Source organism: Sinocyclocheilus rhinocerous, unplaced genomic scaffold (assembly GCF_001515625.1).
Source record: "Sinocyclocheilus rhinocerous isolate Xijiao unplaced genomic scaffold, SAMN03320098_v1.1 scaffold3063, whole genome shotgun sequence".
Classification (NCBI taxonomy): Eukaryota; Metazoa; Chordata; class Actinopteri; order Cypriniformes; family Cyprinidae; genus Sinocyclocheilus; species Sinocyclocheilus rhinocerous.
Genome location: NW_015640469.1, coordinates 805490 through 833322, shown reverse-complemented (window position 1 = coordinate 833322; position 27833 = coordinate 805490). Strand labels below are relative to the sequence as shown.

At 37.7% G+C, this 27833-nt stretch overlaps 1 protein-coding gene across 1 annotated transcript in view; it reads right to left on the bottom strand.

Moving 5' to 3' along the window:
* LOC107753185 (EGF-like repeat and discoidin I-like domain-containing protein 3) overlaps positions 1 to 27833 on the bottom strand; it is a 199392-nt gene that overhangs the window by 109865 nt on the left and 61694 nt on the right. The window contains exons 2-3 of the mRNA XM_016569310.1: positions 25769 to 25798; positions 13431 to 13559 (exon numbers count right to left, since the gene is read on the bottom strand). Coding sequence (XP_016424796.1) covers positions 13431 to 13559; positions 25769 to 25798 — 159 coding nt within the window. The remainder of the gene's footprint in view (positions 1 to 13430; positions 13560 to 25768; positions 25799 to 27833) is intronic.

Below are 27833 nucleotides of genomic sequence, written 5' to 3'. Positions count from 1 at the left end.
ATCAATATATATATATATATATATATATATATTTTTTTTTTTTTCTTCAGTGTGAGACTGAGTTTAACTTGGTTCTCTTCTTAGTTTGCAGGGCTAAACTTATACCTTCCAAGACGTTTATAATCAGAAGCATCTGTGATCAACAGGAACTTCAGTATTCCTCTGTGTACACTTATAGCGCATATATCACTGAGACATCTATTTTTAACTTGTTATCTATAAGATGCTGTTCTTAGAATTTGTTTAAATGTTTTATGAGGTTTATAATTTTGAGTGTATGTAATACTCCCTTTTTAATGAGGTGTTTGTACTCAAATAAGACATGTAAAACAGTCCCTAATGCTTTCCAGATAATATGCTCATTCACGTCTCACATGCATTTGTAGGGCATTATCTATTGCACTCAGTACAGGACACAGTAAATATGAATAGTATGGCCCATCTCCAGTTAATGTTTTCTGTGCTGTCAAAGGTGTAATTGTCTGTTTTCCTGGTTTTCCATTGTGTTAGAGGGTTGTGATGTGTGTGGGCTGTGGGTTCAGGAATGGGATTGTAATCTGAATCTCCAGATGATTTGTTTTTTCACATAGTACTGGATCATTGAGCTCTGTGGGAAGGCCACCCAGATTGTGTGAAAGCTAGAGAGCTGTGGTGAGAATAAGGTTTGTTTGTGTACTGTTACTGTTTAAATAATAATAATAACAATAATAATAATAACAACAACAACACTGTATTTATGCTAATATGACAAGTACGTCAATACTGAGCTCCCATATTTAATTCACTGTGGTAATCATTGTCCAAAGCTTGGATTCTTACAACACAAGCTCTCAGAGTCTAATTTCAGCACAGAAGCACACTTTAACCAAAGGACTCTATGTATTATTGTGGGAGAAAATAATGTGAAGGACTTTATCCACCAGACTTTCAACTATGAGACTGAGGAAAATGTGTTTCCCTTTGAACATGAATAAAGTAGACACCATACCAATTCAAGCCTTGAAAAAGCTATATAAATCCCTTATATAAATAAGGGATTTATTAAATATATATATTTTTTAAATTAATTTCCCAATTAATGCAAATTTACCCCAGCCAAAAAAAAATTAAAATAACATAACTCTACAAAAACAGACCTTAAGCACAATGACTAACACTCCCCACAATGACTAACACTTTTTTTTTTTGATTTGAAAGGTTGAATAAAGTTCATTGCATAACATGTTCTGTTAGATAACTTAAATGTACTTCATGAGGAAATATATAAACTAACTGGTTTTATTCAAGTCTAAAACATTCTTTAATATGGCAATAGTCAATTGCAATATATTAGGATACCAAAAATATTTTTATTCGATAAAAAATAACAGGATAAGAATCAAAATGCTTATCTAAAAACTTTAAGGCTGAAGGGTGTCATTTTTGTTCCACTTGTGTTATCAAACAGAATAGAGTATATTGTAAATACAGTATAAATATTTTAAGACTTGTATGCCAAAACCCAAACTATGTAGGATGTGAATCACATCACAACATTAAAAAAGACAAAAAGATAAAGTCTATTTGCAGAATCATACATACATACATACATGCATGCATATATATATATATATATATATATATAGCCAGGCCAAACTGGCATTCAGCTGGTTTACTAGGATGGCCAGCTAGTTTCCCGCAGCCTGACCAGCTGACAAATGACCAAGTGCCTTACAGATCAGAGACCCTGTAAATCAAGGTTCAGGCAAATCAATTTAAAGCTTACTTACAGTTTTATAGTTGTCTCCACTCATTAGGCTGAGATCTGAGAAAGTATTTTAACATTTCTCTCTCTCTGTCTGTCCCTCAGAGTGGTGCCTACAGGCATGATCCTATTTATTACCGAAGCAGTTTGTGTCGGGCTCTGAGGTGGTGATGAGGTAGAGGCTGAGCTGAGAGCTGTGTGAGGACAAACTCTCACCGACATGCCTGCATATCTCCACTCCATATGCTTTCAGTCACAATCCCAATGGAAATGTGGATCCAGGTAAACATTCCCACACATTCTGGCAGATGTGCTCCTGAAAACCAACAGTACTGCATATGGCACAGTATAAACACAATATCAGAGCAATGTAGGGTATTAAAAAGATTGATTAGATTTAATGAAGAGATCAAAGAGATGTTTTGGTTGCATCTGCTTAACTTAAAGTGAGGAGCTCACAGCATGTATTTACAGATCTTGTTGCTCATATTTGTGTAGGATTAGCCAAGATTGTTTTAATGCTTCTGAGACAGAGGCGGCATGATCTGGTTCCATAACGACATCATCGGCAAACTGTATAAAAACATATTCATTAGCATATCCCCTGCAGACACACTGCCATATTTCTTTTAAACCCACCAGGCGGCCAAGAAAACAAGCCGCACAAGCTCCTGTCAATATTTAATCAAATACAGATCAAGTCCAAAAACCTTGCACATGTACCCTCAATCCAAATCAATCACCGTAACAGCTGGGATATTTCGTAAGAAGCTGAAGATTGCTTATTGATCAAAGTACAAATGAAATCATCCAAAAGACTTCTTGCTCAGATATAAAAGTGCTGGCATCTTTTGAGTATTAGCCAAAGCGTAATACAGCCCACTCAAGATGCCCCTGCTTGAAAAGCTTTTTAACCTTGCTTTATTATCTCCTCTTTCATGCATTTCTTAAAATATAAAAAATCTATGTATATATTTCATCACCAGTGTTTGCAATGCTATGTGATATAGGCCTATCCCACAGATGTGGCCTGTATTGGATTTGATGAACTTCCTGCAATCACAATCTTCAATTATTAAGAAACCAAGCTAAAAATACATCTCTGCATGCTAAAGCTCTTCAGATTTAATAACCTTGAGAGAAAAAGAACAGAGCCATCATTAATTGTATTGTGCAAAACAGTGCAGAACAGAGAATCTCCTGGCCATTCATGTTAAAGATAATAAATACAAATAATACACTGTGTCTCAACAGTAGTCACATTTAAATTCAGACTAAAAATTATATTTAACTTATATTTTACACATTTTCAACATCATTCTTGAATTCTTATTTATTTTTCACATTCTTAAGTGGTTGATTATAACTATTAATCTGACTTTTAAGTAGTCTTATTTTTTCCCCAATTTTTCACGTATATCTAAGCACTTTAAATTACCATTGTGAATGGAAATAAATAAATAAAAAACTAAAAATAAGAACTAAGAAATGAAACATGAAATGTGAACAAAAAGAGACTGCTTGTGGATTGTTGTCTCTGGAATCATGCCTGATCAACGGTACACAAATGAATGTTTAACCCTTAAATGCATGAATGTTTCGCCAATCATTATTGCGTATTCGGGTCCTTAGCTGCTTAACTGTTGCAATAGCAAAAAACTCTCTTGATATTTTAAGAACAATTACAGAAGAATAAAATAAAGCATATTTTGTTATCTTTTGAAACTTAAAAGGGTTCAATGTGAGCAGATGATTTTACCATCGTTGTCATCGTCAGAGCGCACTTCCACAGTACATTCAGCATCTGCCTCATATTCACGATCTCAACCATATTCTCAAAACTATCGTTTTCAATGACTTCATATTCAATATTTTGATCACTGGCAGCTTATTCACCACATCCAGCATCAAATGACAGTGACATTTATATTTCATTGCATATAGTAATTGCTCTGCAGTAAAGCGATTCAAACCTCTTCAATTTTTGCTGATGATATTCGTTTGTTTTATGCCTGCGGTAATTATGAGTGAAACGTCACGTCATCATTGTGTATCAAACAGTTCCACCTTGAGGATAAACCCGACCCTATAAACTTTTTACAAAAAATTAATCAGAAAACTGGCATTCTTTTATATTCTACTATTTTTTTCTTGTTATATTGTTTATAATGAATAGATTGAGGAATACTAAGAAAGTTGATGTCTAACTTAAAAAAAATGAAGGAGGGAGTGGGTAGAGAATGATGTCCCGGATCGCTAAAGACCCGAGGTATGCATTTAAGGGTTAAATGATATTAATAATGTTTATCATGGCATTGTATTATTTACTGTTCTAAACAGGAGGACTGTTTAGGCTTGCACAAGTGAGAATGAGAGCTGACAGAGTGGAGAAGTAAACACAATTTGAATCCAAGGAGCTTTCAGTGACGACATGAACAATTCAATACGTGGCATATCACATCAAAGGTTTGTAGTCATTATGTTCCAAGACATGATTTGGGGATTGTTAGCATTATAACCAATACCAGTAATAATAGCAAATGCGCTCTGATTCCCCTCTCCTCCTTTTCCAGCCTGACAAAAGCCACATGCTTCTCTGCCTGCCAATGACTTGTCGTGACATGCCATTATAATAATTGGACATTCGCTCTCCATCCCTGGTTGGCCTGCCAATCTGCCCATTGACACAGTGGGAGCATGGCAGCCCATCATTCCAGTAATGACAACACATCAGAGATTCAAGTTGGATTTCACCAATAATAATGATGATGGTAATAGAGCTAACCACCAGTGGGCCTCATCATCCCAGAGAGGTCACAGAAAAAGGACGCTAAGTAAGTGAAAAGTTTCATAGAATTCATAAATGACTACTAACATTTGAATGTATGAATGAGTATAAGTTTTGACAAAATGTGAAATATTGTTAAAAGGGATACATTAAAACTGTTAAAAGGGATCAATTGAAAATTTAGTCACCCTCATGTTGTTCCAAAACTGTATGACTTTGTGTGTGTGTGTGTATAATATAAACTCAAAAAGTTTTTGAAAAGTCATGAAAATCTATTTCACAATTCTCTGTATAATAGAATTATGTTTAATCAGATCCTGAATTTCGTTGCGGGATTGCGCATACATCGCATTACTCATTCCCGCAGCTTTCGACTTTAAAATGAGGGAAATTACTGCAAAACCTTTATTCAATATAGCGTGTAGGTTAGATGAGTAAATAAATCCACACAAACCATCAGATGAAAACAGCGTAAGTGATTCAGCTGTACCGCGTCTTCTCTCTGACTTTCGCTTCACATCGACGCATCTAGAGCTGCTGCTCGCTGCAATAGAAGACTTTAGCTCGCGTTTCGGGACGGTTGACAGAATTGTCAATTGCCTAATCGGTCATTGTTGCATCGTCACAAAAATTTATTATTTTCACGTATTTTTAAGCCATTCGGTACTTGCGCTCTCCAGAGGCGCGTGCGCTCACACATCCAAAGCTCGTACTGCCAGTACCAAATTGAGAAAGTAGGCTACTGTCGGTTTTGTCTTAAGTTAATGAGTATCAGTATTGGATCCGTGAAATAAGTCTTGTGACAGCAGCCTAGCTGTGCCATCTGTCATTAATGTTAATCAAACAACAAAACTTACTGCTCTTGACTAAATAATGTTTTGTTGAATAACTTTTAATGTTAATTTACAGTTTATTCAATTTCTGTAGCCTATTTAAAACACGTTCATAATTTAGAAAATGTAGTTAATACTTGCATCATTAATGATTTATTTTATCCACCCGCGACCCACCCGCAAATAATCAGAATGTATTTTTTTATTACCCGACCCACCCGATCCGCGGATTATCCGCAGCGCCCGCGGATATAACCGCCATCCGCGCATCACTAATATATATATATATATTAATTTAACAAATAATAACATATAAATGGCAAGTAACACATTGAATTAAACATGAAATTCAGAAGTAGAAAAAAACTTTTTTTTTTAAATGTAGAAAAGCTGTCACATTTTAGTGCATAAAGTGTACATTTTAGTACACAAGTGGTACATATTCTTTTGCAAGGATACCGCCCCAATGACAGCCTTTGTAACATTTGTTTTCCTATCCTGGTCTCATTGTTTGTGTAGGGTATTAGAATGTAACATTTTTCAACATAGTACATAGTATCAACATGTTTGATGCTGAAATGAACAAATTTGGACATATTAAAACATCTAAAACATAAACACTATTACATATTTACAGCTAAAAAACTAAATATGTATGACTTAAATCATAAATATATTTGCATAGATGCACTTAACCCAATACAATGGTTAAGTGTGAGGTACAGAACAGAATTTAAGTTGTTAAACGCTGAAAATATTTTCCCAATCCACTCTGTGAAGGTGCACATTTCTCATTCTCAATCTATCACGAAGCAGGCGAGAACCAGTGAGTGTTTGATTTCACTTGTGTAAAACTTGTCGTAAAGCTTTGATTCTGCAATTTTTGAATGTTTAACGAGCATGAGATTTTGATGTTTAGTGGCTGCTGAGAATGGAGATGATCACTTATTAATGGCTAGTTAAACAATTACAATGTTATTCATTTTAAGGTTTTAAGGTCTAGTCTTGATTAACATTATGTAATCCTTTGAAATTGATTGGCAGCAGAAGTTACACAGAACAGAATGACATTTTATAATTTCATATTAAGTAAATAAGTAAGCTGTGTTTAATAAACGTGATTGAAAACAATGCTTTCAATTATAATGCTAATGATTTCAGTATTCACACATTTGTACATCTCTGTACATCTGTAAAGTTGTTTACGTATAATTTATGTTTTAGATGCTGATTTAGATTGTTGCTTTTGGTGCCTATGCAAGAGTATGTGTGGTATTGTTGTTGTTTTTTATTTATTTATTTTTTCCTGAGAGTGTATTAAAATGATTCAAACTTTTCAAATCAATATCTCATGTCTATTTATTTATTTATTTATTTGGCAAGTAGCCGTCCAATGAGCGAGGCAGTGTACACTTCACTGGTCAATATCTCTAAGGTTTATCCGCTTCACATTGAGCCTAAGAACACCCCTTATTCAAGATAAAATCACTATGACACAACCCTGCAGGGCTTACTGTTTTAATAAACCCCTTTAGGATATATTTTGTGATAATGACCAGCTGACTGTACATATAGGTACCATCCAGTAATTGAATCCTACCTCAACATTTCAATCCATAATAATGCTCATGAAACAGGCATCATTATCTTCTTTGTCCAGTACTGTTAGTACTGACTGCTCTAAATAGCAAGGTTGCATTGGCAGGCTGTGCTAAAGATAAAGCGCACAGCTGTGAATTGTTCTTGATGCTCACAGTTCAACCAAGCCGTGTATTAGATGTAGGCTGAAACTACCTGTGACATGCTGGAAAAATGAAATCACATTACTTAAAAGTAGACCGCTAACAATTTCTGAGATCATTTTAACCATCAACAGAATGTGCTGAGGATGGATTACAGGGAACAGAATGATTTAACAAAGAATTGTGAATGTTCCATTGATGGTTCAGTTTAATTTTGTGATATTTTTGCATTAAATTGAATAGAATGTTGCTAAATGTTATGTTAATAATTAAATGAATTCTTCCAAAAAACAAGAATTGTTCCAATGTATTAAAAACCTAATTAGGGATATAACATATAATTTTAAAAAGTCAAATTGCAAAATTCAAATAGAAATCTAGGAATTAAAATGCCAATCCATAGACTGGGTTTTCACAAACACAACCTCCACAAGGTTGACCACATGAAATACACAAGAAAACTAAATCTGGAGCTTTGCTGGACATTTCAGTTGTGGCTACTAATTTTATCTGCATCTTTAAAATAGCATCCTATATCCACTGAATTCGTGCTAAATGTTGCTTGGAACTACACTGAATGTGTCTAAAAGTAAAAATCAAATCAATTACCTTGAGAACAGAGCAGACTGACCACTTAACCACAGTGCAGCACCAATATGTATTTTAGGGGAAAAGTTTTGCAGCTGTTCTGGGTTTTGTCTGCTGGCCAATTAACCTGGAGTAATATAGATTTCTTTTCATGTTTTATGCTTCACTAACAGTGCTTTTCCCATTTCCACACTGATTCCAAAGTCATTTCCATTTGTAACAAAGGAACAACATTCAGTAAAGGGTTTATTCTTGCTGATAAACTCCCTCTAACTCAATTTTATCAGTCTATTAAGCCTGTCAGCAATTACAAAGCCTGCACATGGCTGCAACAAAGCCCTCAAAGCTGTCATTCTTGGGGCTCTATTATCACTTTCCTTTTATCATTTAATTGCAGGAATTACCCAGACACTAGATTTGGTTACCTAATGTCTTTAGATACTGTATATGTGCCAATCCATTTCAACAAGTGGAAAAGAAATCGGATGTCATTATAGACCTTCAGATGTTTTGAGATTTAACAAATGTACTGATGTAATGTACAGAGCTGAGCTTTACTAAGCTTAACTAAAGCTAATCACACAAGGCTGATGGCATGAATCTTTCAAAGCTGACTTTGATAAGACATACCATCTCCTTTTGAAGAAACGTTTGCATCTTTTGAAGAATATTTATGACTGTGTACAAGGGACATCTTGTAAACACACAAAACCTGGTAAATTTCAAGCATCTACAACATTATGCAAAATAAATGAGTCACAGGTCTAAACAATCCATCAATTCTAGTAAAATGTCAAACAGCCACATTTGGTCAAGTACATTTTTATTGTATTTTGCCGGATGGATTTGGTACTGGAGAAACAGTTTGAAATGAGGTTGCGTGCATCATTTTACTGTTTCCACTCCTTTAATCATCCTTTCCGCAGAGTACTAATCTCTTTTTCATTCCCTTTCTCCACCCACATACCAATGTTTACAAGCTTCTGTCCAGATCCACCCTTGGCCACCATCATCCCCTCACCTGAGCCCCATCTGCCATTATCAGTATCATAAGTCTTGTCCAACAGCAGTCATAACTTATGCTTGCATCCTATTCTATTACAGTAATAACAGAATCCAGTTGAAGGGGATTAGCCTCTCCAGAAAAAGTAAGTGTCAACTTTTCAGGATTAAGTTATACTTGACTTACATCAGTGTCTTGCTGAGTTATCATCTAAAGTCACATTGCCAGGAGCTTTATATGCTAATATCACACATTCAATAGATTAAAGCATGGATCATGTCAGTTCAGTCATACTTTATTTTAATGTCCAATTCTCACTACTAATGAACTATTAACTATGACTTTTGCCTCAATAAACTCCTAATTTTCTGCTTACTAATAGGTAGTTGTCAAGTTATTGGGTAAGATTAAGGGATCTAAAATATGGTCATGCAGAATAAGGCATCAATGTGCTTTATAAGTACTAATAAACAGCCAATATGCTAGTAACTGGTTCTTAAAATAAAGTGTTACCATCAGTTCATATATGTACCACACTGATTCATGAAAATGTCAAATAAAAATTAAATGTATAAATGTATTACTTAAGAAAACATAGCCTTGTTTCAGTTCATTTAACAAGAATTACAGCATCCGCAAGACACATTCCCTGTAAATGGCATGAAGTTTGCACTTCTCTTGACACACTTACGGTTTTATTGTGACACTTAGGATGTGGGATTTTACAAATCTATACTTATGAATTCAATTAAGTATAATTACATGCAAAATATAAAAGCATCTTTATCACTGACCTGAATTTTTATGAGCACTTGAACACTGTTAAGCGGACACTAGGCTAAATTCAGTGAAAGATGTGCCCAGTGTCTTATTAAGTTGCTTCTTTTATTTTTTTATTTCAGGAAGATTTCAACAGCGTGACTTATGAATCATGCCAACAGTAAAATATTTAAATCTAACTTCTACAGTCAAATGTTTTGTTATGCTGAATTAACTAGTGTAGGCCTTGTAGCGAATCAGCTCAAAGGGGAAATATGAATAATTAATCATAACTAGTTATAATTAATTATACATATTTAGATCCGCTGTAAGTATTTACATGACCTCTCAGGGTCAACTGTCTGTCAATTCTAAGAACGTTAATTTCCTGGTTAAGGGAAATAACTTTCTTACTGTACAATTCTACACAGAGCCTGTAGCATAAATCTGCATGATTAAGGGACTCCAGTTATGAGCAAACAATGAACAACGTCAAGTGTGATACAAGTAAGACTTTATTAACTACATAAACACTTAAACTAGTCCAACATACTACATAAACACTTAAACTGGTCTAACATACGGAGAAGATTCCCGCCTCTCAAGATGGGCTTGTCCAATGAGAAAGGCTGAAATCCCAAGCGGGAGTTTGGAAATACTGGGGAGTTTTATGACCCTTTGTGTGAAAGCATGGTAATTTGCATATGGAACTTGAATCGAAATTACTAAAGATTCTCAGAACACTAATATATTGCTTATGTACCAACATATAATATACACTCTCGTTTAGATCATCAGAAGACTAATTCATATATACTAAACATGGTAGGGTTACATATAGGTAAGATGACAGGAACGAGTGGTTCCATCATAAGCCTGCATAAAACAGTATACAGTATAAAAGACAATATACAAGGACAGTAACAACATACACAATGACCTGAAGGATATGTGTGTTCATTCAAAGAAAGGTTTTCCTATGAATTAATTAGAGAAGAGTCCCCATTTTTACTGTGCATTGTGTCTTTCCTATGGAAAATGTAGTGAGTTTCTCTACCCACATTCCTTTGGGCAATAAAACCAGTGATATCAGCATTGGTTGCCATGGTGACCAGGGGCCTGGTGTCGTTCGCAGACATTCTGGCACCCAGTATGTTTATTGGGTGAGGGGTCTGTGACTATTTGTTAATCTAATGAATAATTGATTTGTTAAATCAAATGAAAAATGGTGTGTCTGATTGGTCCAGACGCTACAGCCTGCTAAATGACACTTGGGACATTTTATTTGCTACCAAATCACAACTCTAACAGACATTATAACAATTTTTTTTATTTTATTTTTTTTAGCCTCTATTTTGTGATACCCACCCACAAGCAACGTTTCTCATTTTAATTTAGTTTAATGTCATTTACTAAAATAATTAAAACTAAAATTGAAATAGAAATGAATGAATAAATGATTGAATCAATGAATAAATAAATGAATTAATATTTATATGATAAACACAGAAATAAAAACTAATTAATAAATAGATATAATTATATTTTAATTATATTTATGATACTGCAGCATGGTACAGCATTTAATGGTTCCCAAACTAAAATCTCCCATATGCCTATTGATTGGAAAGAACAGGAGACAATAGAAAGGAACCCCTGGGTTAAACAATTATTATTGAGATAACTTTAAGATTATAGAGTAAGACTGTGAGTTACAGTAGTAGAACATTTAAGGAGCTTATATTCAAATCCCCTTTCATCTCTGGTTTATCCTCCAGCTTGTATCCACATACAATCATACAAACACTTAATATGCAAGAGTAAATGTTGATTTTTCTGCCTTTTTTTCTGCTGGAGTAGCAAAAGATCAGACTGCTTCTGACCATATGTTCAGCAGAGGAGTAAACATAAATCATGCAATAACATCTGTCGCTGTTTGCTATAATCACAGCAAAGATGCAATGTGTGTTCAGTTGCATTTGAGTGCATATAAATACAAACATAAATTACATTAGGCTTGTAAAATAAACTCATAAAGATAGAAAACAACTTCATGAAATTACCATTCTTTTAATATGATACTACCAACGAAAATACTGTTTAATAATAAGGGCAAATATCCATAGCCGACATCCCATGGCCTCATCGGGATAGTAAAGAGTCCACTGGATGTGCACTTCAAAATCTTAGCAGAAACAGTAGTATTTCTTACTATTGCTAACACACTGCTTTTTGCCTAACTGCTGTATATAGTGGAGAAGTGCCCCCTCACTTTGTGCACTCTGGCGCCGACCCTGATAGAGGCCTTTACATTTTGACATCCTAAAAACAGACTTTAGTCACATTCACTGTAAACAATTAATTAACGAAATGTACTGTATCCTAACTGCGTGAGCTTAATCAGACTTATCATTATTTTTTTACCAAAAAATATCTGGGGGACCCCCCCACATCTATTTTTTTTTTTTAAATCTGTGCTTCTCATCCTTTCTGCACTGTCTATGGGTAGTGCAGCTTCACCATACAGATTTAACTACGCGCACAGCTAAATAAAACAGACTGGGTGCTGATTAAAATGTCTGAAATAAATATTTCTGTGAAACGCGTTAGGGTGCACAGAAGAAAGCCTGATCTAGGACCTATATATAGGACCCATACAGCAGCAGAGGACTATTATTTTGTTGAACGAACTGAGGATGACGTCACGGGCTCAGATCTGGTTGACCAATTGGCGGAAAGGGGCATGTCAAGACCGCCCACAAGGGGAAAACTAATTTTGAAGTCGTTTATCCATTTTCTACCCGAAAACCAAAAAAACTAAAATCGAGCCAAAATCTTGTTTTTTTGTTTAGTTTTTTTTGAACAAATGAAAAAATGAAAAAACGACCGTTCCCTTTCATGGGAACTTCGAACTGCGTCCTCTAGGGGTCGCTATGGGGAACGCCTCGCCGTGACCCGTGTCTGAAGCATACATTGAAAAAACACCAACTCGTTGGCCGGCGACAGCCATGACGTCACTAGCACCGGTAGTGACGTCATGGCTGTCGCCGGCCAACGAGTTGGTGTTTTTTTTCAATGTATGCTTCAGACACGGGTCACGACGAGGCGTTCCCCATAGCGACCCCTAGAGGACGCAGTTTGAAGTTCCCATGAAAGGGAACGTCTCAGGTTACTTATGTATCCATGGTTCCCTGAGTAGGGAACGAGACACTGCGTCCTCTAGGTTTTCTCGCCATGCTGCGGATGCAAGCTTCAGACGAAGAAGTGAATGATGTGTAGCTCCCGGCGCTTATTTATACTATAGTCGCACCGGTAGTGACGTCATGGCTGTCGCCGGCCAACGAGTTGGTGTTTTTTCAATGTATGCTTCAGACATGGGTCACGACGAGGCGTTCCCCATAGCGACCCCTAGAGGACGCAGTGTCTCGTTCCCTACTCAGGGAACCATGGTTACATAAGTAACCTGAGACGTTTTCTCGTTTCTGCTTATTTCATTTCAAACTGAAAAACAAACTATCAAAACGTACACGGACCTTATTGGCAGCCTACATATTTCGCGTCTCGCGAAAAAGTGCCCCCAGGTACGTTTTTGCCATGAGACCAGGTAGATTTTAGCTGGGTTAACAAAATATATATATTTTTTTAAGTTTCTAAATTGGCACTATATATTTACTTTGGGCATTCATGAACAAAGCAAGAATCTTTCCAACTGTAATCGTGTATATATGATAGTTATATTGACTGTGCACTGAAAAAAAGATAGATTAAGCACACTCGCTGCAGTATAAACACAGTGTTAGACTGGTTTCAGATCCATCTAAAATTGGACATGTTTACATGAGATGCATTCATGTGTTCAAAAAAGTGGAGCACAATGAGTTTCAAATGAATGCAACTACAGTACTCATCCAACATCCCATCCCTAATTAAAATCAAGCAGAAACAGTGCTGTACAGTCACTGCATGAACTTACTGTGTTGGCAGTGGATTCCGTTGAAGCCTGATGGGCACTTGCAGACATATCCAATGAATGTGTCGCCCCTGAACGTTTCACTGATTTCACAGGTGCCTCCATTGTGACAAGGGTTTGGATGGCAGGGTCCTGTAATTTAGACAAAATAGAAATAAGCAAGTGGGCTGAAGTGTTTTTGATGTATGTAAGTGTTCACAACCCACATGATGGGTTAGATAAATAGTGGGTTAGAAGCAGACATCAGCAGTTTATAACATGGCCTGCAGTGGAAGTGCTTGTATCTCTGTCTACTGTGGTTCAAGTAACAACCTCTGTGACATACGGGGGGGGGGGAGATAAATGATTGAACACACTGAAGGAAAGGATGAAACGAGACAGAGTCACAGAGAGAAAGAGAGAAATGTAAGTATAAGCATCACTTTCTGAGGTCACCATGGGGCAGCTTGAGGGATAAATGATATCATGGGCACTGCATTACCTCTCCTGGCACTGTGTCAACACACAGACAGACAGACAGAAAGAGAGAGAGAGAGAGAATGAGTGCTGGCATTTCACTTAATCATTATAAACTGTCAGAGTTAAATCGGAGCAGAAATTAATAGATGAGTATGTGAAAAGGTCAAGGGAATGTTATGGGAGCAATGCTCTTTGACAGGATGCCAGTTTAATGACATTTTAGTGAACGATGGATTCAGAAAAGGTGTGACACATATGGCATTTAATATGTAACTAGATAATATATGTCATATATATAAATTTATTGTAATGTGCCTTGGCAGGAAGATTGATTCTCCAGCTGATTCTGGTTCCTCTCAAGGTTTTTACACTGTATAGAACATTGTAGAGTCAAATTTCTATCCTTAATTTAACTAAATATTCTGAGTGAATTTAACTTATCAATTTATCAATAGTGCAATTACTTAGATTGTTTTGGTTAATCTTTCTATGTAAATTGCACAATTACACGCAAACCTCAATACACATGTTGTTCAATTTGAACTATATTTGTGTAATATTTATCTATCGCTATGATAATGTACACTATTGTTCAAAAGTTTGGGGTCAGTAAGATTTTACTCTCATGCTGCCAAGGCCATATTAATAAAAAATAAAAATAAATAAATAAATAAATAATAATAATAATAATAATATTGTGAGATATTTCTATTTTAAAATATTTTAAAATGTAATGTATTCCTATGATGGCAAAGCTGAATTTTTCACATGATCTTTCAGAAATCATTCTAATATGTTGATTTGCTTAAGAAACATTTATTATTATTATTATTGTTGAAGCAGTTGTGGTGCTTTTTTGAGGTGTTGATTTTTTTGGAAACTGATATGTTAAATGGAACAGTATTTATTTGATATAGCATTTTTTGTAACATTATAAGTGACTTTACTGTCATTTTTGTCAATTTAATTCATGTTTGCTGTAAAAGTATTAATTAATTAAAAAATATTGACTGATCAAAGTAATTGTTTTCTGTAAATTCAAATTCTGTAAACTCGAAACTTGAATAGAATAACTATTAAATTATCTGATTGTTTCAAAGGAACAAAATAATCCTATAATCACTTGATTAAGTCAACTGATTACTAAAATCAACATTAACAGGGTAAATAAAATATGGGGAAATATTTTTTGTAATACTAATTTTAAACAATATGTATTGTAAAAATGACATGAATTTAATTTTGAGTGATGTGATTTTCACATATTGGCTCTTAATGGTTTGAGTGTCTCTACTCCAGATGGAAAACCACTTTGATTTCATCTATCGCTTGGAAAAAAATAAAAACAATAAAAAATGAAAGTGTTGTAACAAAAATGCTGATTTCACTACTAACAGCTTTAAAACCAACATCCAGGCACTGGACTGACTGTTCTAGAGTAGCTTCTAATCTCTTAGTCTTCTCAAATCCTGCATTTACAAGCAAGCCAACCTCATAAAAACCCCCGGAGGGCCCATATCTCATGGCCTATCAATACCATACTGATGTTTAAAACATTAGAGTGCCTGCATCAGGATGCATGCTGTCAAATGTTGCTTGATGAAATTGCAGGGCAGTCAGTTTAATCTTTCAAAATATCAGCAGCAAGTTCTACAGGAGGGCATGGGTGGAGTAAAGAGATGTATTACAGAGACATGATCAATGTACTCTTAAGTGCAAAGACAGACTAAATGAAGATTGTTCAAAAGACACAAATTTCATATTGGGTCCAAAGCAGAGGAGCTCTGGATGAGAGTCTTGAAAATGTTTGATTGTGTGACACAGTAGGATCTTTGAAAGATAGACTACTGCTCAAAAAATTGGGGTGGGTAAGATTGATTGATTGATTGATTTCAATACTGTTATTTAGCAAGGATGCATTAATTTGATCAGAAGTGACAGTAAAAAAACATTTATAATAAATAAACAAACAAACAAACTATTTCAAATAAATGCTGTTCTTGAAATGCATTTGAATTTTCTATTCAACAAAGGATCCTCAAAAAATTATGGGTTTAACAAAATATTATGCAGAACAATGGTAAATAATAATAATAATAATAATAATAATAATAATAATAATAATAAATGTTTATTGAGTACCAAATCAGCACTAAAATTATAACTAAAATAAAAGAGAAAATAAAGTATAGAATCTAATAAAAAACAGTGTATCATTTATACTAAAATAACACTGGGATCATGTGACACAGATCTTTTAAACTATGTATCAAATAATCCTTTAAAAAAGAAAGTCACAGTTTCCACAAAAATATTAAGTTATATAATAAGAAATGTTTAAGCAGCAAATCATCGCATTAGAATGATTTCAGAACAATCATGTGACACTGAAGACTGGAGTAATGCCTGCTAAAAAAAAATCAACTACGGAATAAATTAAGTTTTACAATATTAAAACAGAGAACTTTTATTTAACTTGTAATAATATTACACAATATTACTGTTTTTACTGTCTTTTGATGAAATAAATGCAGTCTTGGTGATCATATGAGATGTAAATCTTCTTACATGGTTTTACAAATGGAAACATTACATGAACTCAGGCCAATTTGTTATAAAAGTAAAAGTTAGTGGTGTTCTTAGACAACATAGGCTACATGTAAAAAAATAAAAAAATAAATAATAATAATGTCACTTATAGAAAAATGTGCCACAGAGGGTAACCTTATCGACATTTGTGAATTCCAGTACTGCGTCTCAGCTTTAATGAGACTAGCATCTAATTAAAGGGACACAGTGTAATAACCTTGCCAGAACTCTATTAAAAGCCCTCTGCATCCTGAAGGAGAGGGTGACAGCTATGCCTGCATTCTGACATGACAATCTATAACTGCACAACGCTTTGTGACAGCCCCCTCTCTACCTCCAGAGATATGGAAGTCAGAAGAGGGAGAGCAAGAGCAAGGCATGGAGAGAGACAGTGTGAGAAGGAGAAAAGGGAGTGGGAAAAAGGAAGGAGGGGGCACGAACGCCACATTTGCACATGTTCCTGAGAGACATCGCCAGGCATTGTGGCCGATGAAACAAAGCTTTGTCCTCTGTGCTGTTCCCTTTTGTGGCGCAAGTCAGGGGGATCAACAAGAATGTCAGCCGTTGCTGGGCTGCTCGTGATTGTGGCAGGAAAGTAATTGATGTTGGCTGGCACATGCATCCCGATTTTCCGACAAGTCACAATGGAAGCCAATCTATCAGAAGAGCCTGGTTCCAGTGCAGCATAGTAAAACCTCAGCGGTGGTTAAACACAGCAAATTGTCCGATGTTCCCTGTGCAATTAATCACTCTCTGTTGGACGCTCCCTGCTAAATTCCCAAAAGTGAATTATTTCTCGCTTATACGAATCAACCTTAAACATCATTGAAATGAGACAGGTAAGCAACCCAAATGTGTTACACTTGCTAATGTATTCATTTATGCAGAATGTGGGTAATGTGACTTGGATGGTATGGAAATCGTAACACATTAATATGGAGATATGGTGGTCACTTGGTTGGGTTATAATAATTACAGCTTGGCCGTCTGAACCCGTGCGTGTTTTCATTGAACAAACCTTTCAGCCATCGATTGGATCACCTGTATCTGACTTCTGCGAAGTCCATGCAAATAAAGCTGTCATTAAATAAAGCAATCCATCCATGATAATTACACTCCACACCGTCTATAGAGCATCGTATATAACAAACAGCCCATTGTACCTTGGCATGCAGCGGAAGTACTGTAGGTGTTTTAATTACTGTTCCCTCAAATGATCTCCAGGTGAAGGTGATGGAGGTGAGAGGGGCTCAGACAGCCTCTCTGTGTCTGAGTCATCATGAGCAGATTGAGTCGAGCGTTTGGGAGGTAGGGAGGTGAGCAAGTGGGGAGCTGGAGCTTAAATCAGACTTCCTGTAAAGTAAAATCAAGCACAGCACCAGCGCAGAGCAACAGTGAGGTCATGTGCACATGACCTGTATGTATCTTATGAGTCTGGGGACTGCAGAATGCTTTTTTCCACTATGGTCAGGTATTCACTTAAACAGTGAGGTCCAACAGACTGAGCACACATTGAAAACTGAGATTTTTTAAAATGTTTTTATTTATTTATTTTTATTTTTTGGAAGCTTTTGTAAGCACACTCATGAACACAACCAATTCTACAATTCTGAATGCACAATCCACAATATTCTCCAATAAAAAAGGAACATACATTACTGATAATTTGGGTAATAAGACACTGACTTGCATATGTATTTAAACTTCAAAAGTTGAATGAACATATTTTACCTGCCCTCAATGGGAAGCAATGTCAGTATTATGGCGGCAATCCTATGCCATTAATAACCGAGCGCACCACTGATGCTGGCGCGCGCGGTAGATCACTTCCGCGAGAGGAAAACAGATTTACACGCGAGGAAACGGGAGCCCGCGAGCTCACTTCAAACCCTCGCGCGCGCGTGACATGTCCTCTGCGCGCAATACAAGCCCTCGCGCGCGCATGATCATTCCTATGGGAAGCCAAACAACCCAAATGTGGGACGAAACAGCGCGGCATTAAAGTGTTCTCGCCGCGCTGACCTGTCATAGGCGCGGCTCAATGGACCGAGCTGCGCGACCGACTCACAGCGCAGAGAGGACATGTTTACTAGCGCCACCGAACTGACAGCGCGGCGCTGATCAGTTACAACAGCGCAGTGCGAACATTACTCTTCTTCTTCTTCTTCATGTTTTATGGCGGGTGGCATCCAACGTTAAGGTGCATTACCGCCACCTACTATGCGAACATTACTCTCCGCAGAAGTTCGTGTTTTTTTCCTGCACATAACATAATGAAAATCAGTATTAAGTTATTACATTTCTTTTGTTTACCTTTCTACTACATGTAAACAAATGCAGCAAATAACAACCGCCCAGTTCAGGAAAGTAAAAGCATTTGAATTTCATTTCTGGAAATGTATTGTATTTTTTTTTTCTCTTTAAAACAGGGTCAAGGGAGACCAAGGAGTAGAGGATGCACAGATTGCCAGGTTCAAAAAACTGACAAAGCAAATACAGTTCTTTAACAGGGATATTAGGACTAGGGGTCGACCGATATGTGTTTTTCAAGGCCGATGTCGATACCGATTATTACAGATCAAGTAGACCGATGACTCTTAGAGGGAGTCAGAGCAGTTCTGGAGATGTTGTTCATGTACGTCCTCATATAGTGATATGACAGAAGCTGAAATCACCGCGAGCGTCGCACACTTTGTATATGTAGAAAACAAAACTGCTCGTCTGTGAAATAAAAGTGTTCGCGCGAGCAGGTGAGGAAAGATCGAGCGCGAGGATGTGGGGAATGATCATGCGCGCGCGAGGGCTTGTATTGCGCGCAGAGGACATGTCACTCGCGCGCGAGGGTTTGAAGTGAGCTCGCGGGCTCCCGTTTCCTCGCGTGTAAATCTGTTTTCCTCTCGCGGAAGTGATCTACCGCGCGCGCCAGCATCAGTGGTGCGCTCGGTTATTAATGGCATAGGATTGCCGCCATACAGTATGCTGTAATTTAGAGCACTGTGTCCTTAATTGAGAATCACTGTACCACAGAAGAAAAAAAATCACACACCTATTCGCATTAATGCCTATGCAGGCACATTAAAAGAGATGTTCAGCTCGCAGAGTTGCAGAGTAAGAGCTTACACAGCTCATACGTGGCCTAATTTTGTCTGCATTCTTTAGAGGGAGTGCATTATCAGCCTCCTACCAGTTCACTGCCTCCTGCCCAGTACACTCGCCTCTCCCACTAAGAACTACGGCCGGCAGAGAAAAGTACTTACTTCTGGCTTTTAGAGTCGTCTGCCCTGTCTCTAAATCCCGCCGTGCACGCTATATGACAAGACATGCTGACTAAGCTCAACAGATGCAACAACGAGTTAAAGCAAAAACAGAACAGAGGCAAAATAAATAAATCAGTGGCCATCCAGCGCTCCACCAAGGGAGCAAAATCTCTTAGGGCAGCCAAAGTAAGTTCAAGCTCACCTTGGAAAGTCTTTCAGATATGGAAGGTGAGGGTGTAAAAGGGAGGCAGGGAATGCCATGGAAATGTCACCATGATAGCAGCCTGGCAGGAGAAGAACAGCCCAGAGATTCTCTCCTGTCAACTCACATCCATCCAAGAATGCAGGGCTGATAAGAACAGACATGGCCAAATGAAAACTCCTGCAACAGTTTACTTTGGATAGACCAACTGATTTGGGTGCTTATTTTGTAATCCTAATTGCATTTCTGAAGGAATATCACAATTCATGAATAAATAAGTCAGATACGTCAAGTCAAATTTATTTGTATAGCGCTTTTCACAATACACATTGTTTCAAAGCAGCTTTGCGGAAAATAATGATATTATTGTTTATAATATCTTAATATCTTCATGCCTTTAATAATTAATAATAATAATTCATTACATTTATATAGCGCTTTTCTAGGGACCCACACAGACCACAGGGTCAGCACCCCCTGCTGGCCTCACTAACACCTCTTCCAGCAGCAACCTAGTTTTCCCAGGAGGTCTCCCATCCAGGTACTGACCAGGCTCAGCCCTGCTTAGCTTCAGTGGGTAACCAGCCTTGGGCTACAGGGTGATATGGCTGCCAGTCGCATTTAGCAGATTAGAACTTACCAATAATATAGTTTACATTTTGTAACAATAAAAGCAATCAGGCAGTTATCTATTGCCCTATGCAAGTAGTCTGTATGTATGCAGAAGTGTTGGGTAATAATATAGTTACAATTTATGACAAAAAAAAAAATCAGGCAGCTGAGATTTGCAATATAGTATATATCAATTTACATGAGTGCACTGTACTATATACAGATACATTTGGAAATTATACATATCTAACTTTATATGGAGAGCTGTGCAATAATACAGTTTACATTTTGCGGTGATATACACAATCGTGCAGTCAAAATTTGCTATTTAATACATATTGATTTATGTGAGTATACTGTATGTACTGTATGCACATTTTTTTTCTGAAGATATAACAAGACAGATAAGATTAAGCAATGCTCATTACACTGAGAAGTTAAATAATGAGTTTGTTAGTTATTTTTTCCTCACAAGCACAAATAAGGCTCATTTTAAGATTAAAGGTAAAAGTAAAAGTCCTTCCTCATTAGTTACCTGCTGTGTATGTTTTTTATTGAAAATAAAAGAGCCAGCTAATGTGTTTATTTTAATGTAGAAATGTTTATGCATGTTTCATAAGACCGATTAACGTGTCAAATGTTTTCCAGCCATTTTGTTTTTCTTTTAGAACATACGGCAAATGCTATGCTGTCAACCTGCTTACAGAACATGTCTTTATGCTGAGATTGAACATGCTGAGCCTTTCAAAAGGCCACGTTTATAATAAAGCCTTCAAATTATTGCCAGCCATTTGATGCTAACAATTAAAGCAGGACCTGCATGAAAACAGAAGTCACCTCTTTCCATTTCAAAGTTGAAATGCACAACACAGCATATTGAAATAATGTTTCTCGGATTACAAAAAAATGTGCTCGTGCCAAAAGCAGGGCATTTAGAAAAGAGGGCTTTTAGCATGTCAGTGTCTGATGGAGGGGTCATAATATTGGCCGGTGAACTCAGTCCCACCTTTAGTTATGGCATACTAATGTTCGCTACCGCTTTATCACTCAAACTCCCCAGGAGGAAGAAGAAAGTGTATTATTCATGCAACACGCTCCTCCATAGCAACTACACTAATAAGGGCCCAGTGGGCTACGATGAATATTCTCCATCTCCATATAAAATGTACATATCAAAATCATAATTGAACAAAGAATAGAGAAAAGCACAGTGACGCAGTTAAGAAATACAAGAGAACTGTTCTGATCTAATAAGGCAAAACTAAGAGGAGCTGATATTCAGATTGTGTTTTAAATTCTGAAATTTTATTCATACTGAGTGTCACCTCTCATTTGGTTAATCATAGCCCTCGCATTCTGCAGTGTTCAAGTACAATAAGACATACGGTCTAAAGAGCTTATACAGCTTCATTTTTGCCCCTTTTGAAACACAAAGATACGCCAGTATGGTCTGTGATATCTGCCTTACTGCAAACAGAGTTCATACAGTAAAAAAGACATGTGGTACAAAAATAAATCTGCTTCCCATTTACCTCTTTCTCACAAACTTGGCAAGACAATAAAAACAAATAGCTGTAATAGGAATAATAGGGTGTAATAGGGTGCTGTAATAAGAATAAATGCATCTAGGGGAATAAATGATTACCTATTAATAATGCTTTTGGTCTAGTTTAATCTATATATTTATATCAAACATGTAACATAATATTAAGCTGACAGCCTGGGGTCTTGTTTGAACAGTATACTGCAGGAGCCACTGGTTCAAGTGTCACACGCCACACGTATACCAATGAATGCAATAATGATGCACACACACATGCAGGAGCACTACTGCATGTACTTACCATCCCCATGAAATGTATCATTTTGGCTTCAACAGGTCATAATTCTAGGTTTAAAATCTCAATTCAATGCTGAAATGCTTCAGGCCTGAAGAACCCAATGAGGTCATTGCTCTAACCCTTGTGGATTATGGAAAATGAAATAATACAAAATAATGCCAGATTATATGTGAGCTTTAGATCTGAAACCAATCCAAACGATCCCAAAAAACAATCTAAAGTTCATCTGCTCTGTGGATTGTTTTTCTGATTGTGGTCCACATGCAGAGACTCATGTCAAATGAAGATGCATGTACATTCTTCAAATCTGTCAAAACACATATAAACAAATCAGATTAATAACAATTTCATAAAGCATTTTTATTTTCTCGATGAAGACATCTTTCTTTGGGTGCACGCCTTCCTTTTATCCACAATATATCATTTAGGACAGTATTTCCCAATTTTATGTTTTTCCTAAATGATAAAATATAAAATGGAAATTATCAACAACGAACTACTGTTAAACTATTAAGTTTTTTGGATTTAACAAAGCAAGCAAGGTTAAAACCATCTTGTGGTAAAGAATAATTTATTTAGGACAGCAGCATACACAGCATGAAATAAAAAAAATCAGTAAGATGACAGCATAATTTAATTGTGAGCAGTGTCATTTACAGGCTTTTATGTACATCAAAGATCAGAACTTGCTTGGAGAAACCAATAGATGTTGGTAAGTGTAAACTATAGAACATACAGTAGCATTAAGCTGGTAGCATCAATATAAAGCACGGCTGGCTGAAGAGTTAGCAGAACTAATCTGAAATTCTAAAAAAGGCTTAAAAAGCCACTTTGGATGCTAAACTAATATGAAGTGACAGTTTTTTGGATAGGATATGACAGCTGCAATATACATAGTGTGGTTCTTAGAGAAAAGCATTTAAGTAACCACAGAGTCTGGTTGAGGTAGAGAAGATGGCCTACTCATACAAATGTGAATGGGAGAAACCATAACACTAAATAAAGCTGCAGGAATGGAGGTCCTGCCATTCAGTTACAAGAGCACATCGGCTTTTGATTATATCAGACTGAAAGGAAGAAGCTAAAGAAATTAAATTTAAGGAATAGTGCACACTAAAATGAAAATTGTCATCTTTTACTCACCCTCATGTTTTTCCAAACCTATATGACTGACTTTCTTCCATTGTATAGACACTCAAACGTTTCACAAACCATGAAAACACGCAATACACGGTAGAAACACGTTTGTGCAGCAGAGTAGCTCTTTCTCGCACTGTATGATGTGACAGACAACGCTGACCTGCTTCCTCGCTTCTCCAGCGACGCAGCAGTTCCGGTCCGGTTCCCCTGCCGCCATCCAGCGACTTCTAAAAGAGCATCGGCGTTGTTGCACTTCTCCGTTTTTCCCGGAGGTCCATGACGAGCTCACCAGATCGTGGCGCGCTCCCTCCTCCGCACGCCTCCGTACTGCCTCTTCATCCGCCCTCACTTCCATCGACGGCTCTGAAGAAAAAGGGTACGATAAGCCACCTCCCCTAGATGAGCCAGCCTTGTGGTGCTCGAGCGCCATTTATGGTTGACGCTGACGGAGATGAAGGACGCGGATAAGATCCCCTTCCTCGATGCTCCTGTCTCCCCCAAGGGCCTTTTCGGCCCAGCGGTCGAAGGATTTGCTGAACGCTTCACAGAGGCACAGAAATCGTCCCAGGCTATGCGACATTTCCTGCCTAAGCGCTCCGGCTCCGCTGCTGTCTCAGCTCGCCCAAAATTTGCGCCGACTCAGCAGCCTGCGAAACCAGCACCTGCCGCCCCCGCTGTTCAGCCCGCTAAAGCGCAGCAGACACGGGGACGCTCTCGCTCGGCCAGATGGATGCGGCTCTCTCCCCTCTGAGACAGATGGGAGTCCGTATTATCAATTACCTCGACGACTGGCTCGTCCTGGCCCAGTCGGAGGCAGAATTAATATCTCACAGAGCCCTCCTCCTCAGCCACCTTGAGTGCCTGGGACTCAGGGTCAATTTTGCCAAGTGCTCATTGCTTCCCAGCAAACGAATCTCGTTCCTGGGAACAATCTTCGACTCAGCCCAAATGAAAGCTGTAGTCACGCCAGAACGAGCTCTGGCCATACGGAGGCTGGTGACCTCCTTCAAGATCGGTACTGCTCGCCCTCTCAAAGCGTTTCAAAGGATGCTGGGCCTCATGGCAGCAGCATCTCCAGTGTTACAGTTGGGTCTGCTGCATATGCGCCCCCTTCAACGCTGGTTGAAACCACGGGTTCCATCCCATGCGTGGCGTCACGGACAAAAAAGGCTTTTTTCCCATATGCGTCTAGCAAGACGCAGTACTCGTTCCCGTATCTCAGGGAACCGAGGTTACGTTAGTAACTGAGTACGTTTTCCAGTCCTGTTCCGTTCACACAGCGCATGTTTTCTGAGAATGCGGTTGTGAGTTCGGTTACAGAATGCAGTTGTCATGCCCCTAAATAACCGTGTGTGAATGTAACTGTATTAAGGACTCAAATACAGGACTGACAACCATATTCTGCTGCTGTGAGAACGTGGCCCAAGAGAATCTGAATCATGATTAATGATCTACCTCATAAAAATCTAAATTTACACAAAAGTCTATCTGAAACTGTCTATGGTGACAGAGAGCAACAGATGGGCATCTTGTTCACAATGTGAGAGGAACACCCAGGAACGTGAAGACAGGAGGGCTGGAGCATTTTTATTGAAAGCTTGGAACCCAATAAAACAACGAGGCAGGAGAGAAGAGTCTGAGCACTCTTGAAAGCAGCTCCGCTCACAGAGATCAGTGGGCTTGAGAGTAAGTGCTGACCAGGTGCGATGAGAGGGATCAATGGGTGGGATACTGAGGAGCCAAGGAGGTGGAGAAAAGCAAACACCTTATATTACCGGAATATGTATGTGTGTGTGTGTGTGTGTGTGTGTGTGCATGAATGTGTATGCACAGTGCCAAATGTGTACAAGCATTAAAATTTATAAAAAGCAAGAAAATATATCAACAGTGACGGCAACCAAATTCGATTGCGAGCGAGCGATCAGAATAGCAGCATTTGAAATGAGACTGGGTGATATATCATAAGCAGAGGGGGTTCTGCAGCAGGTTTCGAGATACTCTATGTATCAACGTCATGGTGAGAAGACAGAATAACACAGCAAGGATGATGTGACATCAGAAGAGATCTTGAGAAGGTGTGAAGAAACAGGTAAGGGAAGAGCTCTAAAATAGACGTGTGCATTTCATGCAGGGAAGGTTGCACATGCCGAAACTGACAACAGTAGAAGGAAGTGCAACAAAGAGAGATACAGGAGCCAAATGAGGGGATCACAACAATTACCATATGTAGATATATCCCACCTGCTGAAGTCGGATCCTCACCATCTGCTGCTATGGAGGGATATGAAGGAATTGGAGGGGAGGAAGGAGAAAAAAGAAAGAGGCGTGGTCAATTCTCTGTTACATAACCTCCCTTGTAACACAAAAGCTATTTGCAGTTTAACAGGTGGTGCATTTGAGCACACCAAAAATATAATAAAAATAGTTAAAAACAGCACAACACAGCCATATTCTTCTTTATCCCACACATCGCATTGACTACATACTGTACCCTTCGTCAGTGTTTGGGACTGAAAACCGAGCTGTTGTAACTCACTAACTGTCCTGTATGTAAACAACTGCAGAACAGATAATATATATATATATATATATGAACACTTAACCAAAGTCATGCTCCTTCACTAACTAGCCTTGAGCAATGCCTGAAACCATGTTAACAGATAAAGATAGTAAATATCTTTGTTTGTCATACTTTGAATGTGGAATTGTCATCTGAAACTCGCAGCAAACATCAAATGCATATACAGAGAAAAAAAATAAATGAAAGTTGTAAATGAAAATTAAATTAACAGCATGGCATATATATGTATAGGGCTCCACATTAAGTCTTGACATGTGCTTGCCTTAAATTGATTTCTAGGACACTTTTTAACTTTATGAAGGGCAATATTTTCCTAACCTTATTAAATGTACGTGTCATCATTTACGTCAAATTCTACAATTTTTATCAATACATTCAGTTAGAATAATAAGGCACTGTATGGTTGTTACCATTCAAATGAAATCAGTATCAATAAATATCTTTCTTTTTTTTTTTCTTTTTTTTTACTTACTGGTAAAAAAATGTATAGCCTGAATGCACTGTAAGTCGCTTTGGATAAAAGCGTCTGCAAAATGCATAAATTATTAATTATTAATTATGATTAATTCTCTTTCCAAGGCAGAGGAAACAAAAAAGCTGCATCGAAAGTTCCATTTAGATCTACACTGGATGCGGCGCAACTGATGTCTCAATCTATTTATAACGTACTGACACAAAGTTCAAATGATCTGCAACGCTCGCTTTGTTGCTTCCAGTGTAGACAGACTTTAGCTGTTGCAGCGCAGTGCGGTGCGACACAACACAACACGTCAACTGTCACGACAGTGTAACCCAGGAAGCACGTACCTATTTCATACATATATTAATGACATGACACTGTCAGTTGCCATTCTGTTAATACAGCACACATCAGCTGAACTCACTCTCAAAATATATTTGTGACGTCTGAAAACGTGTGTAATATAATAGGAATAATGCGGCTGTCATTTTCTTTCATACTCATTACTCATTTTAGTTCTCCCAACGGGCTGGGCTGGCTGACTGCTGCTGCTGTCTGAATGTAGCCGATGACCGTTCTCATAATTGCCTGAAGGTCAGGCTCTTTGGAATTAGGACAGTCTCACAGAGCAACTTTTAACACAATATCTAAACGTTGCTGTTGCGTCTGACCCTGCCGCTCGCTCAGCCGAAGCCCAACCTGTATTTATCATTCAGCAGCAGCTCTCAGATTATTCCGCTGAGCATGCATGCGTTTGACTGTTAATCACTGTGCTGTGGGTCTTAAAGGCAAGGATGAACCCAACCTGTCTCCAGCCATTATCATTGACCTCCATCAACCTGATCACGTTATAACAGGAAGGCTCCTGGCACCCTTTCCTTGTTCTTCTCTTTCACTCTATCTTCATCCTATTCCTCTCCCTGTGAAAGGAGCTCTTCTTCGGTCCCGATGGTATCAGAACTGAGGTTAAGTTATCCTCACTGGCTGCATGTAATGCATTGTTTGGATTTTTGTGTTGTTGGTAGCAATTGGAGGATAACTGTCTCTAAAGAAATCTTAAGCATCCAATAAAAAAAAAACTGACCTCATTGGAGCTACGGACAGTGGGTAGTGCATGTGCTCATAACATACAAGTGTGTTCAAAAGGACGCAGGTTCAAATCCAGCCTTTCATATCCCATTTTCTCAGTCTTTTTTCACATTCCTGTTCTATATGATAAAGGCAAAATGTTGCATTCACAACACACACACACACACCCACACACA